The sequence below is a fragment of the Penicillium samsonianum genome (assembly GCF_028829775.1).
Source record: "Penicillium samsonianum strain IBT 33392 chromosome Unknown utg000003l_segment0_segment0, whole genome shotgun sequence".
Classification (NCBI taxonomy): domain Eukaryota; kingdom Fungi; phylum Ascomycota; class Eurotiomycetes; order Eurotiales; family Aspergillaceae; genus Penicillium; species Penicillium samsonianum.
The window spans coordinates 8,049,041-8,064,120 of NW_026643261.1; the positions used below are offsets into that span (position 1 = coordinate 8,049,041).

A 15,080-nucleotide genomic window follows, 5' to 3' on the forward strand; every position below is an offset into this window, starting at 1 on the left:
AGATAAGCTAGCTTTGATTTCTGTGCCGATAAAGGACATTGCTGTATACAGCCTGCGAGTATGTACTAATCACATTTGGTTGAACCATTGCCTAAAACAACGGGTAAACCGGCCATCTCCAACTTCGATGTGTGGGTACAAAGATCCTGCAGTACGTGCGAAGCCGTATTCCAACTATGACTTGACTTCCAATGCTACCACATAAAAGCCCCACCCTAATAACCGTCATCTGACAACTTGCAGAATCAACAACTATTTCAAGGTGGTGAAAATTGCACAGACATATTGAATTTTACTAAAACTTCATGCTTATGCATCTCGATGTCCACCATGTGACGAGTCCAATAGGCAACCAGGAGCCAAACCGGGGAACATGATCTGGTTCCCGACAGTGTTACAGGGCTTGCGAGGAGCATGCTGACACCCCATCCTTCGACCTCTCTAGGTAAGCACATGAGCGCTCTATGCGCCGATAATAATCAATGAGCCCAAATACGGGGCAGATACGCGGAGCTGAGACGGACTTCCGACTCCGGTTTGCTTGCTTTTTGCGTATGTTGTACTTGAAATAAGCGTTTTACCCCTCCCCTGGACTTGCATGAGGTGACCCAGTCCTGACCTGATTTGATGAATAATTAATATACCAAGCCACACGAACGCTCGTATTCGCTGGTAATAGTTAATGCACCCAACTACTAGTACTAGTACGGGGTAGATATGTGGAGCTGAGGGGAAGTCTGCAGGTGGTTTGCTTACTTCAGATAAGCCTTCTCCCCCTCTCGAGCCGTCGTGGGCAGGGAGCTCCACTTGACTTATATGGGGTGCCCATTTACCTGATTGGGAATGTATGTATTTGAAATACACAGTACAGATACTGTACGATAATACAGATACCATGTATGGACATGTACCTAGGTGCATTATGTGTATTATGTTGGTATGCAAGAAAATTAAATTTCATTTACGGTTCTTATTCCTTGCATACCGGACCGTGTCGACGGTATCCTCAAGACCATTGGTGTTAACGAAGTCATATGGGGTAATCCTTTTGCATTGTTGAAGAAGCAAAGTATCGTGCCCCCATCGCAGCTCTCTGTTTGCATGCCCAGAACCTAGCTGCTCGGTGCGTGCTTAATCTTCCATCTCTCAGATTTTTCTTCGATGTATACTGACAACGGTTGATGTTTGAAGAAGTAATCTGCCATGTCTTCTATAGAGGAGGAAACTCCATTCCTTTCTTCACGAAATGACACCAAATCGGACGAAACGCCGAGCGATGCCAAGATCACTCGAGATCACCGATTCACAATTGCTACGGCTTCGATGCTCATGGCTTCAATTTTGTTTATCATCTCAGGCTTCAGATATCCCACCGATACTCAGTGTATAAACCAAATGTCGACCTGGTCACCAATGCTGGAGGCCGTTGAATACGAATGGCGCCATTTCAAGACAGAAGGCCCGAATCATTACTACGGAAAACCAAGTGATCATTTGGAAGCGAGCTGGGGTGAGCTTTGGGAATGTAGGTAACATACTCACTTGATCCGTTGGCTTAGATAAACTGACATGATATGTGTAGATGGCTCAACAGGAATCCCCAAGTCAAAGCTCCATCTCCTCAACAAGTCTCTGGAAATAGACTGGAAATATGTACCTGAAGAACTTGGAGGAGGGGTTCAAGCTTTCTTCGAAGGGTTCCACCAAGTGCACTGTTTAGTATATTATCCATGAACATCATCCTCGAATGCGATATACTAAAGCTGCCGCAGGATCTCGTTCGACGTTTTAGCTACCGCGATGAGTACGATTACAGTGACGTCCCCGCATTTCTCAAACCCCCTGAAGTACTCTATGATCACGTGGATCATTGCCTCGAGACTTTACGAATAAACTTGATGTGCAATGCCGACACTACCCCTTATTTGATTGAAGTTATGGATGGTGGGAAAAGAGTAGTCCGTACGGATGCACTCTATCGCTGCAGAAAATTCGATAACTTGGTTCAATGGGCGAACGAGAATATTGTTCAACCATATAATGTCACAGAAGAGCGGATTAAAACTCTAGAAGAGGAGGCGAGGAGGAAAACTGCTCCTAGTGGGCATGGTGGAGAAGCTTGATGTGTAATGTGAATATTCAAATTGATACAATACAAGGATAGTCGGCCGCTTACATATGTATGCGGCCTTGTGAAGTATCTTTGGTAGTCTTCTCAGGTAGTGTTTTTAGATATATTTTTAAATGTCTTTTTGGGTGGTCTTTTTTGGTGGTCTTCTCAGATTCTTCTCATTTAGTCTTCTCAGTTAGTCTTCTCAGTTAGTCTTTTCAGATGTCTTAGGGAGGGGTAGAAAAAGCCTTGATTTGTGAAAAGGACTCTTCTATATATAACCTTTGATACTTCTTTGCACAACACCCGTTTTTCGTGTATTCGTGTTCAATTCAAAGGAAATTTCACGTTTGAACACCTATCTACCAACCCCATGCATTCTCTCTAGACCAAGCCACCAAATTATCGTAGTTTCTGCACTTGTGTTTTGTGCCAAGATCTGGGCCGTCACCCCTAATCTTGTCTGTCGGGATTTTCTTCAGTAAGAAAGGAGTGACGTCTGCGTCGCACATAAACTTGTGCCTTAACAATTCAATGCATTGGTCAACTGTGTCTCTGGATTCCAGACGGAATGGGTCATTAAGATCCGCTTGTATATGTAAACGCATCGCATTCTGAAGAATTGTGGTTTAGCTTTATAAACTCAAGAGAAACATATATGAACCTACCAAGCAATGAAGTTGATGAAAGACTCCTATATTCGCAGCTACGCCGTCTTCATGGGGATGTCTCTTCCATTGATGCTCAGTCGTTTGATTCAACAGTGTCAATTGATATTCTGGGATATTGACCTCGAAATCTATAAGAGGTTAACAAACGGCTGTGAAAACAGTCATTTGGTGAGTACAAACTGTGAAGCAAATTTTGCCAGGCACGTCCAGCCTCTGGACTTGTCGGCATGTTGTAGTGTGTACGATATGCCGAACGAGGAAAATAGAAGTCTGCATAATTGACCCATCTATACTTGATAACGTCCTGTAGAGGTGTGAACCCATTTTTCCGCACACAGGCAGAATCTCTAGGAGGAGCCAGGAAGCCAATGAAGAAAAAACTCATAGACCCTAGTAATGCAAAAATAGAAAGGTAGAAAAGAGGCATGGAAGGCCCTCTTTTTGTCGAGATCACCTTGATTTGTGCAGTAACAGGCATTGTTGGCAAGATCTCTAGCAATGAAAAGAGATATGGCAAAGGCCGAACATATTTTGGATCTCCTAGAGCAGACATAACGAGTCAAAAATTTACTGAAGCTAATTTTATCAGAATAAACCGTTCACATGACGGGACGAAAGGTTAGACCTGCAGATTGCACCGATACAATAACACAATATCCGCACTGTTATCCGAGTAGTACAATCAGACTCTGTGCGGGGAACATTATGGGTAAGTTACGACACTTGTGCTAATGATGGGCCATGCATATGTAACTAGCTAATCAACTTGCACCATAACCTGAAAGGATTGCAGAAGGATTACAGTAGGGGAACAGCACTAGCGCCGGGCTAATCTTCTCACTGGTATGTGCGGTTGCAATCAGGTGCTGCATTGTACTCCGTAGATACCGCTCATCTTTAAAAGACGCTAACCCTTATAAGCCCCTGTTGCAGAAATATCTTACAAGGTGTATATACGGTATAGCTATGCATAGGGCTTATTACTAGGTCAGACTTTCCATGGACACTGATATATTACATCGATACAAAGTGTATAATAGGTATTTGGCGCCATCCGCGGGATGCAGAAGCCATTATTCCATAAGTTTATTACAGAACATCGAACTATGCCTACTCTAGTGAATGCGCCATTGCCAAAAAGGCGATAGTATGCGAATTCGTTTTTTGAAGATAGCCACTCCTTGTATTATAGAGCAAAAATTACACAAGGCTTCGATATTTTCATCTAACGAGATTTTATTCCTTGAAACCTCTGGAACTTATTCCATGTCCTTTGCTTTGCATTCATCACAGACTGGGGTATATTTTTCCAACCTACAGTTGTCCACCACATATCAAAAATGGAAGAATACAAACCCCTAAACCAAGCAGATGATGAACTGGATGAAGTCACCCCCGTTCCGAACATTCAAGGAAAGCCAAGGCATTCCCGCTCATCTTACCTTTGGTTTGGGAGTGGTTTTCTAGCTGCTGTTATTATGGCATTGGTTTTTGCCCTCTCATACAAGGTTATAAGTAGAAGGGAAGCACCTCCTGGTCTTATACCAGACTGTAAGTTCCCTACCTGTTTGTTGATATGCACTATCACTCATTAATTTGCAGTTCCGAGCATAGAGGTTACATTTGAACCTCATCCTGAGTTCTCAAACTTGACGGATCCGATACCAACTAGAAAATGGCATGACATGCGTAAGATCTTGCTGCAAATCCTTTTCCTACATGGGTTAACGAAGAAAGTTCATCATGGGCATATATTTGTCTCCGATCCTTCTCGATATTCAATAAAGCCGGGAATTCCAGTTTCCAAGCACGGGGACCGACTTATCGTGTCTGGACTACACGGGCTTCATTGTCTAGTAGGTCGATTCATCTGTTCGCTCCTGTCCGGAAATTTTATACTAAGGAACTTGCAGAGGACGTTGCGAAATGAAATGACAATGCTAATGCTTGGGCACCCGCTGGAGACGGGCACTCGACACAAGGCTCACAATCACCCTGGTCGCCCAGACCATTGCTTTGACTATTTACGACAGTTAGTCATGTGCAATTTAGATCTCACATACGAATCAGCCAGAGTGGATCTGGATGGCAAGAGAAGGGTAGCGGATGGCTGGGGTACCGTTCATCAATGTAAAGACTGGTCGGCCATCAACGAATGGATGTTAAAGAATTTGGAGTTGGAAATGTCAATGGATGACTGGCATGAGCCTGATGAACATAAACCCGAAGGGCAGGATACGTTATATGGTGAAGTCTATCCACTGTATAGCCCCCTTTACAACAAAACAGCAGCGTGCTCAGAGTGACTCCGCATTGCTGTTTGAACCTAGCTAGAATCTTCAATCTGCACTACACCATATGATAGATTAACTGTATCGCATTCTCAATTACAAAACCTGGTGAACAAATGGGCTATCTAACATTATCTGGAGAGTACACTATCGCCCCTTAAAAATTCCGGAGGGAGTGCCACACATATGAGGGCACCTGCTTGGTCTGAGCTACGAGAAATTCGGCGGTTAATAGTGACAATGGGTTGAAAGGTAACTGGAAGTGAAGTAATTCCCCACTGTGGTTGAACCGTTTTGATTTACAAGGATGCAACACGAGATCGTTTGCCTTATACACTCTGTTATCGTATTTTATACGAAGTGTGAAAGATTTCATGGATACTATTCTGTACTGTACTCTTACTTTACTACGGTATCTGATCTAAAGCTTGTATGTTGTTGGAAAATGTGAAGATATCCAAGACGACGAATTTATGCAGGATATTACGAGATACCTAGACATGGTCCGGTCCTACTCTAGAATGTAACCACAGGCCAAGAGCGAGTGAATACTAACAAAGTTGTACATTTGGCGAAATATTGCGACTTTGGAGGTGCATGATGCAAGCGTCAGCTTACATTGAGAGAGTTTGTTCCCGATCCTGAGCGTTGAATGAGCCAATTAACGGTAAAATAAGAAATGCAATAGACCAGAAGGATTGTTCCAAGTAGTGCAATCTGCTTTCCTGTTTCTATCATAGTTGTGGCGTTTTTGTTTCTCGGCAACTTAATATTGATACAAAATGCAGCATGTCAATATTTATATCTTCCTTCCACCTCAGTTCTACAACTAACATCACCCAATACCTTGCAAGCCCAATACAAACATTCCACTTATTGCAATTCGCATATTACACAACAGCCACCATGCACTTCTCTAAAGCAGTTACTACCCTCATCTGCGGGTTCTCTTTGTTGGCTTCGGCCAGCCCAGTGCCTGAGCCAAGTAAGACACCCCAATCTAACTTCCACAAAAGTGTTTAACACCTAGATTAGATGCACTTTCCGCTGGAACTCTTGATTTCCAAGCCCGAAGTGCAAATGAAGCTCGCTATGGAGGAGACAGAGAGGACAACAAGAAGCGCTATGGAGGAGACAGAGAGGACAACAAGAAGCGCTATGGAGGAGACAGAGAGGACAACAAGAAACGCTATGGAGGAGACAGAGAGGACAACAAGAAACGCTATGGAGGAGACAGAGAGGACAACAAGAAGCGCTATGAAGGAGACAGAGAGGACAACAAGAAGCGCTATGAAGGAGACAGAGAGGACAACAAGAAACGCTATGGAGGAGACAGAGAGGACAACAAGAAGCGCTATGGAGGAGACAGAGAGGACAACAAGAAACGCTATGGAGGAGACAGAGAGGACAACAAGAAACGCTATGGAGGAGACAGAGAGGACAACAAGAAGCGCTATGAAGGAGACAGAGAGGACAACTAAGTCAAGCGCTATGGGGGAGACAGAGAGGACAACAAGAAGCGCTATGAGGGAGATAGTGAGGACGAGGACTAGAAGGTCAAGCACTATTGGGGCGATAGAGAGGTTAGATGAAGAGATACGCGGGCAGTGATGCCGGATAGTGAAACCGTATGGAAATCCTACACTAGCAAAGTTTCCCCCATAATGATTCCTGGGTTCGCGGTTCGATTACAATTTCTATTGGTACCGTAGCTCATAAAGGCGCCATTGGAATGCATGATTACATAGCCTTTCAAACCCGTCATTGGCGATCAATTAAGTTAAAGGATCAATCCAGAACTAGTCCTCGTATACGACCCGTGACCCTAAAGCCAACTTGCATGATGAATTCCTCTTGCGGCACTATCCTAGGAAGATCCCGGCGGTGTTCCGAGAATACTACTAGTAGTCTCATTTCAAGACAGTCAATACATAATTTCTAGTTCCACTAGTACCTAACTAGTAGGTACCTATCTAGGAAAGTATCATATAATACCGTTTGGGTGGCGCTTTCCCACATTCCATCAGCTGGGCACCGATGGAATGCAATTTAGACATACACATTGAGTAATCTCACCTGGTGGGATTTGGCATAATCAGTTTTCTGAGGATCAGCCGTCCTACATTCGATACTTTCACAGAACTCCATTTTCAGGTTAACTAGACATAATTCATTCCACGCCTCTCTACGGGGATGGACCGTACAGGTGTCCGCCATACCCCATAACATCGACCTTCTCTAATTTTCAGTCTACTGTTCTTCTCAACTCATCCCTCTTAGGAGGTAGTATGCTCTAAATGGCTTACTCGATCAATATCCCCCTGTATCGTCACTTTTTCGGCTGGACATACCGATTTTACCTTGCCCTGCTGCCTTCATATTTGCGCGCCCGACTTGATGGCACAGATACAGAGCCAAAAGCAACCCAGAGAACTACCTATCTAGACGGTCTTCGAGGTATAGCCTCATTCCTGGTATTCCTCCGACATTTCTTGCTTCCATGGCTCCCAAATCTCGATCACGGTTTCGGTCAGGGACCAGGAAATAACAATGTACTACAACTTCCAATCATCCGAATTCTGTATTCAGGACCAAACGTTCCTCTCTTTTTGGTGGTCTCCGGCTATGTTATGGCTCTGAAACCGATAAAATATGCAAGACAAAGAGAATTCGAGGCTTTTAGGAACTCACTTGTGTCTTCCATCTTCCGCCGTGCCCTCCGGATTTTCCCTCCTCCGATTTTTTCAACCTTCATCGTCATGTTACTGGCGCAAGCAGGCTTCTTCAGCTACCCGTACGCGAGCATACCTGGACACATACCCAGCCATCCGCATCTATCGTTGAAATTTTCCCAGCAGTTCATGAGTTGGTTCAACTTCGCCTTCTACGAGTTGACAAATCCGTGGACTTGGAAAACAAAACTGCCCCTTCTGTACGGAGCTCATCTTTGGACAATTCCTCTTCAATTCCGCTGCTCTATGGTCCTCTTTATCACCATTATGGGCTTGTCTAACCTTCGAGTGCAACCTAGAGCCTTTATACTCTTACTTCTGACCATATTCAGCCTGTCCCATGATCAATGGCCTGTTGCACTATACCTCAGCGGCATGGGAATGGCAGAATATGATTTAATACAGCAAGAGAAAACAGAATCTTTGGCTCCGACATCCTTGGGTACTTCTCGAAAGAGCAACTACACGAGATATCTCTCCATACTCACACCCCTCCTACTTGCCGGATTCGGCCTCTATTTTTCATCTTTCCCTCGGTTTCGTGGCAACACAGCAGCCCTTGGTTACTGGTGGGTAACTTCAATGGAATCTTACTATGAACTGTGGCATGCCTGCGGAGCAATATTGCTGGTTTGGTCGCTGGGTCACTTTAAAAGTGTGCAATGGCTGTTTACCACACAGTGGGCACGATACTTGGGGAAACTGTCATTTTCTTTGTATATTGTGCATGAGCCTTTGTTGCACATTCTGGCATTTCGAACTGTCGATCTAGTTTGGCGTTTGACAGGGAACGATACTTCGTTCAAGTATTACTCTGGGATTGCACTATCCTTTTTCATGATAACTCCTGTACTCCTGTGGCTTGCGGACTTGTTCTATTGTTGGATTGACGAGCCGTGTGGAAAAATGGCGCAATCGGTCGAAAGGAAATATAAATGTACATAAACACGAGAACGATAGGCAGCGTTGACCGGAATCTTCGCACGTTTGACGTGTGCAGTCGACGACACGAACAATCGGCTTTCGGCTAGCCAGCAAAACGCCAACAGTGGCCTCAGTCAGTTTATTCTAATGGGAACCTCAATGGATAGAGTAGGATTCCAATCCAGCTCGTCACCGCTCTTTTTCCAAGGGATAGGGCCGACAAAGTATCGGGGAAATTTATATAACTACATGTAAGTTACGTGATATTTACTTACTATGTATTTACAGGTGTATACAGTAATAATTTTATTACAGCATTACAGTACATATATTACTCCTTGCTATACATACGTAGTACCCTCTTCTATTTTTAGTGACTACTAGTAGCGATATCTTATCTTGCCCATCATTAATTGATAATTTAATAGTCCCACAGTGTTACGAGCATTTACTACAAACAGATGTGCATTGCATTAGCACCTAGGGCTTAGTGGCTCTCGGGAGAGAGGGGTCATGTAGAACAAGATTCAGCTGATTCCAAAGGACCTTGACGGATTACCCAAAGTTCGATCATTCCCCCTACAAACCAGTATCCAGTGTCAGGACTGAAATGCCTGGTTCACAATGTATCAATTCATTTTAGATAATTTTCGCAAGAGAGCCACCCCTTCATACTCTACTCTTATAACTGAATCTGAAAAGGACTCAGAGTCTAGTTCATTTCTACCAGATTCAGAGGGGTCTCCACCTTCACGACAGCGAATATGGCCGTTTGTCCTACCGTGGGTAGCATCCACGGTCATCCTCGCCTGGGTTTGCTGTTATCTATACCTCCAGTCACTACCTGCCCAGGAGCCGTACAGCTTTTCAAGAGGGTGGAGAACTGATTTTGGTGAGTCACCTACGTCAAAAACACGCTCGCGGCTGGAATTCACGTTCTAAAAACATCCATAGGTCCGGCAAGGACGGCTATTGAGGTTGAAGAGGTCGTATTTACCGGCAGTCCAACATTCGCTGAGGATGGTACCTACTATGTCCCACATCCAAGTTCAGTCAACTATACTGCCGACCCTAGCCCGGAACTCGATAGAGCCTGGGACGAAATTTCATGGGGTATGTGAAATCGACCATATGCTACTTACTAGGCTCTAACAAATGTAGGTCGCTACGTTGTTTTGACGGAACAGGAGGCAAGAGATACATTTGAAGAGAAATACGGCGATATCCAACAATTTTGGAGTCCCTTGCGAGGCGGCTATATTAGCGGGTGTGTATCTTGAAACATCCATGGATCAAAACAATTAGTTGCTGACAGAAAACCTAGGTTTGATATGTTTCACACGCTACATTGTCTGAATCGGATCCGTATGCGTTTCTATCCTGAATACTACCCTTACGAAGACTCTCATGTTCATCGCGTGCATCACCGTATGTGAATCAATTTTCCCACTCCCATACAAATCTAATGGAATTCTTTTAGTTCACTGCTTTGAGCAAATTCGCCAGTACATCATGTGTTCGGGGGACATGACACCGATTCCAACTAAGTTCAACCCTACTCTTAAGCACAGCTACGTGGATTCGGATGTTCCACACACGTGTCGAAATTTTGGTATTCTCAGAGAGTGGCTAAGTGCTAGATACAATGGGAGCCTAGCTGTTCAACCTATTTGTCCTGGGGCAACAAAGCCAGAAGAGGGGTCTACAAGCTGCGTGCTTGATGAATAAAATACGAGACCCAGAGCTGAAAGATTTTGGAACAGCATTCAACGCGCATCTTCATACTGGAAACGGTGATTAGGCCATGCATGGCATGTCACAAGAAGGCAGTGGTTTGTTTTTTTAGAACGTAGTATTTTTTTTATTTGTCTACACAGTCGACTCGGTGAGGATTGAGGGTAAATGAAAGCAGGAATAATGACAGGTACAGTAGTTAGGCATTGTAAAACTACATAGAGCGCAACAACGTTTCGGGCAATCAAGTCATTACAGAAGGGCTTCCTTGTGTTGGAAAAGGCCTACGCGCAGGAGTCGGGGATCTATCTAGCAATCTCAACACCTTGACATATAATATTCGGTAGGCGCTATAGGTACGAGCTGAATCTTCTTCTCGAGAGGTATAGGTAGGTGGTTATATATAATGGTAGAATCACTCGGTACAATCAGCGGTATAGTTATACCGACTTAACAACCTCGCTTTTTAAGACGACGTCGTTTTCAAAAATGAGTCACTATAAAAGAGTTGATTATCTACGCAGCGGTATAGGTGCCATGCGACAAAACCCCTTTTTCGGGTAATATTGATACTTGAATTAGTCCACAGCCCCGGGGGTCATATAGAGGCCTTAATAAGCAACGTACCCTAGTTCTGCTAGCTGATCTCGAAGTATAACAATGAAGCTTTTAACACAATACAAATTCATATATCATCACTTTTTAGGTGGTGTATAGCTCTCAATAAAGGTTTTTATAGTAAACCACCTCAAAAGTGGTGGTATATGAATTTATAGTGTCAAAAGTCTCATTTTAATATATAGGTACAAGAATAGTCGGCCGCTTATACGGCCTTGTTAAGTCTTTTTTAGTAGTCTTCTCAGATACTCTTTTCAGATGTCTTTTTACTGGTCCTTTTCAGTGGTCTTCTCGGATTCTTCTCAGTTTGTCTTGTTGGATGTCTGTTTTCATAGATATTTTCTCCCCCTTCTTATTTTGTTAGCTAGATGGCGGAAAAAGGAGGAAAAAGGCTTAATTTATGAAATGGACTTTTCTATAGCAGTCGAGGTTCTAGGGATAATCAGGCATTAAGGCATCAATATTACCCGCAAATGGGGTTTTGTCGCATGGCACCTATACCGCTGCGTAGATTATCCATTTCCTGAAACCGCATTCCTCCCTTAATGTATTGTAGGAGTCCAAATACTCTAGAATGTTTAATAGGATCGTCTATACTTCGGACATTCACGACGCCGATCCGAAGATGAGTCATCAATGAGTCAGCATATCTTTAACTTCAATCGATTTGTCCTGTATGATAGTTGTCCAAATATTAACGCGAGCAAGGCCAGGCATTCATCTGGTTATCCAAATTCGACACAATAAGATTAGCATCGGAGCAAGGACTTATATTGGACCCGGTTGAGCCGCACATTACTCTCTCAGCATCCCGATAGGAGCCACCTTCAACCTGCCCTGCGACCGAATCCAAAATGGCACACGGTGCGGAGGACTGCGCAACTGTCCTGGAGCAGTTCGTGCACGATGTGGCGAATCTTCCGGCTGAGATCAACCACCTCATGGAGGAAATTCAGGCCAAGGACAAGGTTATGCAGGAGTGCCGTGCTACAATCAACTCGCGCGACAGCAGCATCCAGAAATTCATCAAACTGAACGGCAGTTTAACACCGAACCCTAAGGAAGAGCCATACAGCAAGACTATCCTACAGAATATGGACAAATCCCACGAGCTGCAGAACGAGAAGATCGAGCTCAGCGAGAAGGCATGCGTCCTCCTTGATCGTCAGATCAAACGACTCGACGTGCGAATTCGCGATCTAGTCAACGAAGGTCTCCTCTCCAACGACCCGCCTCTCCCTTCCCTATTCGACTCGAAAAACAAATACCGCAACCCACCCAAGATCTTCCTCCCTGACTCCACCCCCTCCGATTCCCCCGCCTACTCAACTCCCCTCAACCCAACTTCCGGAAACGCGAATCCCATCCTGGCTGCTGCGCAGCGCTTGAACCAATCCACAACCTCCCGCGCCACCGGCGCTGCGGCCCAGATCGGACAACCCACAGTACGCAGCTCCGCACCCGCTACACCCGCTGCTGCTGCCGTCGTACACCTCCAGCAACGCCAACGCGAATCCTCCGCCGGCGCAGTGGACAGCAAGCGCCGCCGCTTGAACCCCTCCCTCAACACCCTCCCCGTAGCCTCTTCAAACCTGCGGCAGTCCTCTATGGGCCCTGGTACACCGAAGCCGGGCACACCGGCTGGCAGCCGTGCAGGCAGTGCCGGCCCCCGTACTAGCATTGGCATCAAGAAGGCACTGACCAAGAAGGTTGCGCCGCACCAGCAAGTTAAGAAGCTGAAGACTGCCAGCGGAAAGCCGATCAAGCGCTCTTCTAGTGCTAGTGGTCGCATCAAGTCTTCGAAGAAATCTCCTAATGGAGAAGGCGACGAGGATGATGACTCCATGCTCAGCAGTGCTGATACATCGGACTCTGACAAGAGTGACGTTGCTGCTGATGAGGAAGTCGATGATGAGGATGAGGATGAGGGTAATGAGGACTCGAAGGTCTATTGTACCTGCCGTACTGTTAGCCATGGGGACATGGTGGCTTGTGACAATGATGAGTGTCCCTACGAGTGGTTCCACTGGAAGTGTGTTGGCTTGACGCGCGAGCCGGTTGGGACTTGGTACTGCGATGAGTGCAGACGTACTCTGGGCAAGTGATACTCTATTCTCTTCTTTTTCTATGATATGTATGATGGTTGATATACCCATGGCGTTTGAGGGACTTTTATGGTGTTAGGCTGGACTGCGGCGCTGGACTGCGCTAGAGAAAATTATCTACTTGTTACTAGTTTTACTGCATAATTCGAATCTGTTTAAACGGAATCAAATTCATAATCTGCCTATTCTAGACAGATGTTCACGCTAATTCCCGAGGGAAAAGGAAAACAGGAAGCAGATATTCCCCCTAGGTATCCATTCCCAGCTAGAGCCAAGCGTATGTCCAAGCCGTGCCCATCCAGCGCCCAATATTCCCAGGGTCACCAGTGAGCCGGAGCCTAACCAAATCAAGTCGAAAACGCCATCGCTATGCACATATCCCCCTTTTTTGTTTCTTCCATGCAAAACATGTTGGCACACGGGCGCACACAGTGCGCCCAAAGTCAGAAATCAGATGTCTGTGGAAAAGCCATTGCTCGCCAATCCACTCAGAACCCAAGCCCACTATTCAGCCACGGATCGAAGTACTCGCAGGTCTCGGGGCTCACTGCGCCGCCAGGCGCGCACAGCTTGAACACTGGGCACTGGCCGCAGGGGGCTTCCGTCATGCCGTTCTTCACGAGGTGCTTGTTTGCAACGGAGAGATCGTCGCCATCGACGGGTGCCTTGCGGGACTGGGTCGCTTTCACGGCGTCGGGGCTCTTGAGGGATCTGTACAACTCGCCGTTATTTAATGCGACGAGCTTGTGGTCGTAGCAGAGCATTTCGAGGAGTTGCACGACGCTCTCTTCGCCCAGGCGGACGGGTGTGATGCCACTCTCGTTGACGGCCGAGGTAATCTGCGCCACGGTCGGGTATCCTGCGTAGCCGTGGGGGTAGGGGAGGTAGGTTTTCTCATCGGACTTGACGTCTGCCTTGCCAGAGGCGGTCTTGATGCGCTTGTTCTTGCGGTCTGAGGCGGGGACTTCGAACCAGCTCTTCCGGCTCACGGTGTACTCGATGTAGCCTGCGACGCTGTTGATGAAGTTGGCGTCCAGTACGCCGTCCGTGAACCAGGCTCCTCCGGTTACTTCTTCGCTCGGAGCAAGCCCGGCCAGCATGTACATCTTGCGGCTGGGGTATTTGACATTGTGAAGGGATTTGATGTAGTTTTTCCCTTCGAGGGCTTTTAGGCATCGGTCAAGGATCGACTTGTGCAGGTTCGTGCGGTTTCCGATGTGCCGCACCCAAATACCTGTTCGTTCTGTGGAGTGGATGACATTGTAGACCATGGCCTCGTCCGGGGTGAGGTTGCGGAGCCTGGAAGGGAGGAGGGGTTAGTTATCTGCTTTATCAACAGAGAGATGCGTGCAATTCCTACTTCTCGGCATCCTCGCGGTCAATGAGCTTCCATGTGAGCTTTCCATCTTTTTGGAGGAGTCGAAAGAGATTTTGATTGACGAGGCTCTGGGTGCATTCTAGCAGTAGCGCGACGTCGTTTTTTGGGATCACTTTGAGATTGAGGAAGTCGTTCTGATAGAACAGGTGATCGGAGTCAAATTCATTCACGCATGCATCGTAAAGCTTGGAGGCAAGCTCGGCCACTTGGGACCCCGCGGAGGCCATTATTGGAGATGCGACGGAGATATCAGGCAAAATCAAGGTTCATCGAAGAGGCTCGTGGTTTTTCATATTCAAGGGAGTGTGCTAGAGCCAGGAAGAAAGTTAGAGGACCATGGTGCGTCGATGTCGGCAAATTTGAGTCACAAATGAATCACAAATGGTGTTTTTTTGGCGACTTTTTCTCGGCGGGGACTGGCTTTGACCTAAAAGGGTTTAGCCTCACGGAGCTTCAATGTCAGCGTTAATGCCTGAGGCGTCTGTTGCCTGAGGTTTAATTGATTGCTGCCTGAGGC

General features: G+C 46.0%; 6 protein-coding genes across 6 annotated transcripts; 4 read left to right on the plus strand and 2 right to left on the minus strand.

The window, feature by feature from the left end:
* Positions 1–1,203: 1,203 nt before the first annotated feature.
* Positions 1,204–2,070, plus strand: N7471_006733 (oxidase ustYa family protein; the record flags this gene model as incomplete). The annotated part of the gene is made up of 4 exons (XM_057279452.1): positions 1,204–1,525; positions 1,583–1,719; positions 1,773–1,958; positions 2,050–2,070. 4 exons carry the CDS (start codon positions 1,204–1,206, stop codon positions 2,068–2,070), a joined length of 666 nt encoding a protein of 221 aa, XP_057139062.1.
* A 402-nt stretch (positions 2,071–2,472) lies between these two features.
* On the minus strand, positions 2,473–3,010 carry N7471_006734 (uncharacterized protein; the record flags this gene model as incomplete). Its single annotated transcript, XM_057279453.1, has 3 exons — positions 2,473–2,724; positions 2,779–2,909; positions 2,962–3,010. The coding sequence occupies 3 exons, from the start codon at positions 3,008–3,010 to the stop codon at positions 2,473–2,475; spliced, it is 432 nt and encodes a 143-aa protein (XP_057139063.1).
* A 2,790-nt stretch (positions 3,011–5,800) lies between these two features.
* Positions 5,801–6,553, plus strand: N7471_006735 (uncharacterized protein; the record flags this gene model as incomplete). The annotated part of the gene is made up of 2 exons (XM_057279454.1): positions 5,801–6,057; positions 6,108–6,553. Exons 1-2 carry the CDS (start codon positions 5,862–5,864, stop codon positions 6,551–6,553), a joined length of 642 nt encoding a protein of 213 aa, XP_057139064.1. The 5' UTR covers positions 5,801–5,861.
* A 2,754-nt stretch (positions 6,554–9,307) lies between these two features.
* N7471_006736 (oxidase ustYa family protein) lies at positions 9,308–10,785 on the plus strand. Its single transcript, XM_057279455.1, has 5 exons — positions 9,308–9,620; positions 9,683–9,841; positions 9,890–9,995; positions 10,053–10,156; positions 10,209–10,785. Exons 1-5 carry the CDS (start codon positions 9,353–9,355, stop codon positions 10,454–10,456), a joined length of 885 nt encoding a protein of 294 aa, XP_057139065.1. The 5' UTR covers positions 9,308–9,352; the 3' UTR covers positions 10,457–10,785.
* A 1,149-nt stretch (positions 10,786–11,934) lies between these two features.
* N7471_006737 (putative PHD finger domain protein) lies at positions 11,935–13,185 on the plus strand (the record flags this gene model as incomplete). Its single annotated transcript, XM_057279456.1, has 1 exon — positions 11,935–13,185. The coding sequence occupies one exon, from the start codon at positions 11,935–11,937 to the stop codon at positions 13,183–13,185; it is 1,251 nt and encodes a 416-aa protein (XP_057139066.1).
* Positions 13,186–13,430: 245 nt separating this feature from the next.
* On the minus strand, positions 13,431–15,021 carry N7471_006738 (RPC34 RNA polymerase subunit family protein). Its single transcript, XM_057279457.1, has 2 exons — positions 14,546–15,021; positions 13,431–14,484 (listed from the first exon to the last, which is right to left on the minus strand). The coding sequence occupies exons 1-2, from the start codon at positions 14,788–14,790 to the stop codon at positions 13,674–13,676; spliced, it is 1,056 nt and encodes a 351-aa protein (XP_057139067.1). The 5' UTR covers positions 14,791–15,021; the 3' UTR covers positions 13,431–13,673.
* Positions 15,022–15,080: the final 59 nt, after the last annotated feature.

Coding starts and splice junctions, on each gene's coding strand:
- N7471_006736 (XM_057279455.1), top strand. CDS start 9,353: ATGTATCAATTCATTTTAGATAATTTTCGCAAGAGAGCCACCCCTTCA. Junction 9,621..9,682: donor AGGGTGGAGAACTGATTTTG/GTGAGTCACCTA, acceptor AAACATCCATAG/GTCCGGCAAGGACGGCTATT. Junction 10,157..10,208: donor TGTTCATCGCGTGCATCACC/GTATGTGAATCA, acceptor GAATTCTTTTAG/TTCACTGCTTTGAGCAAATT.
- N7471_006738 (XM_057279457.1), bottom strand. CDS start 14,790: ATGGCCTCCGCGGGGTCCCAAGTGGCCGAGCTTGCCTCCAAGCTTTAC. Junction 14,485..14,545: donor GACCGCGAGGATGCCGAGAA/GTAGGAATTGCA, acceptor CCTCCCTTCCAG/GCTCCGCAACCTCACCCCGG.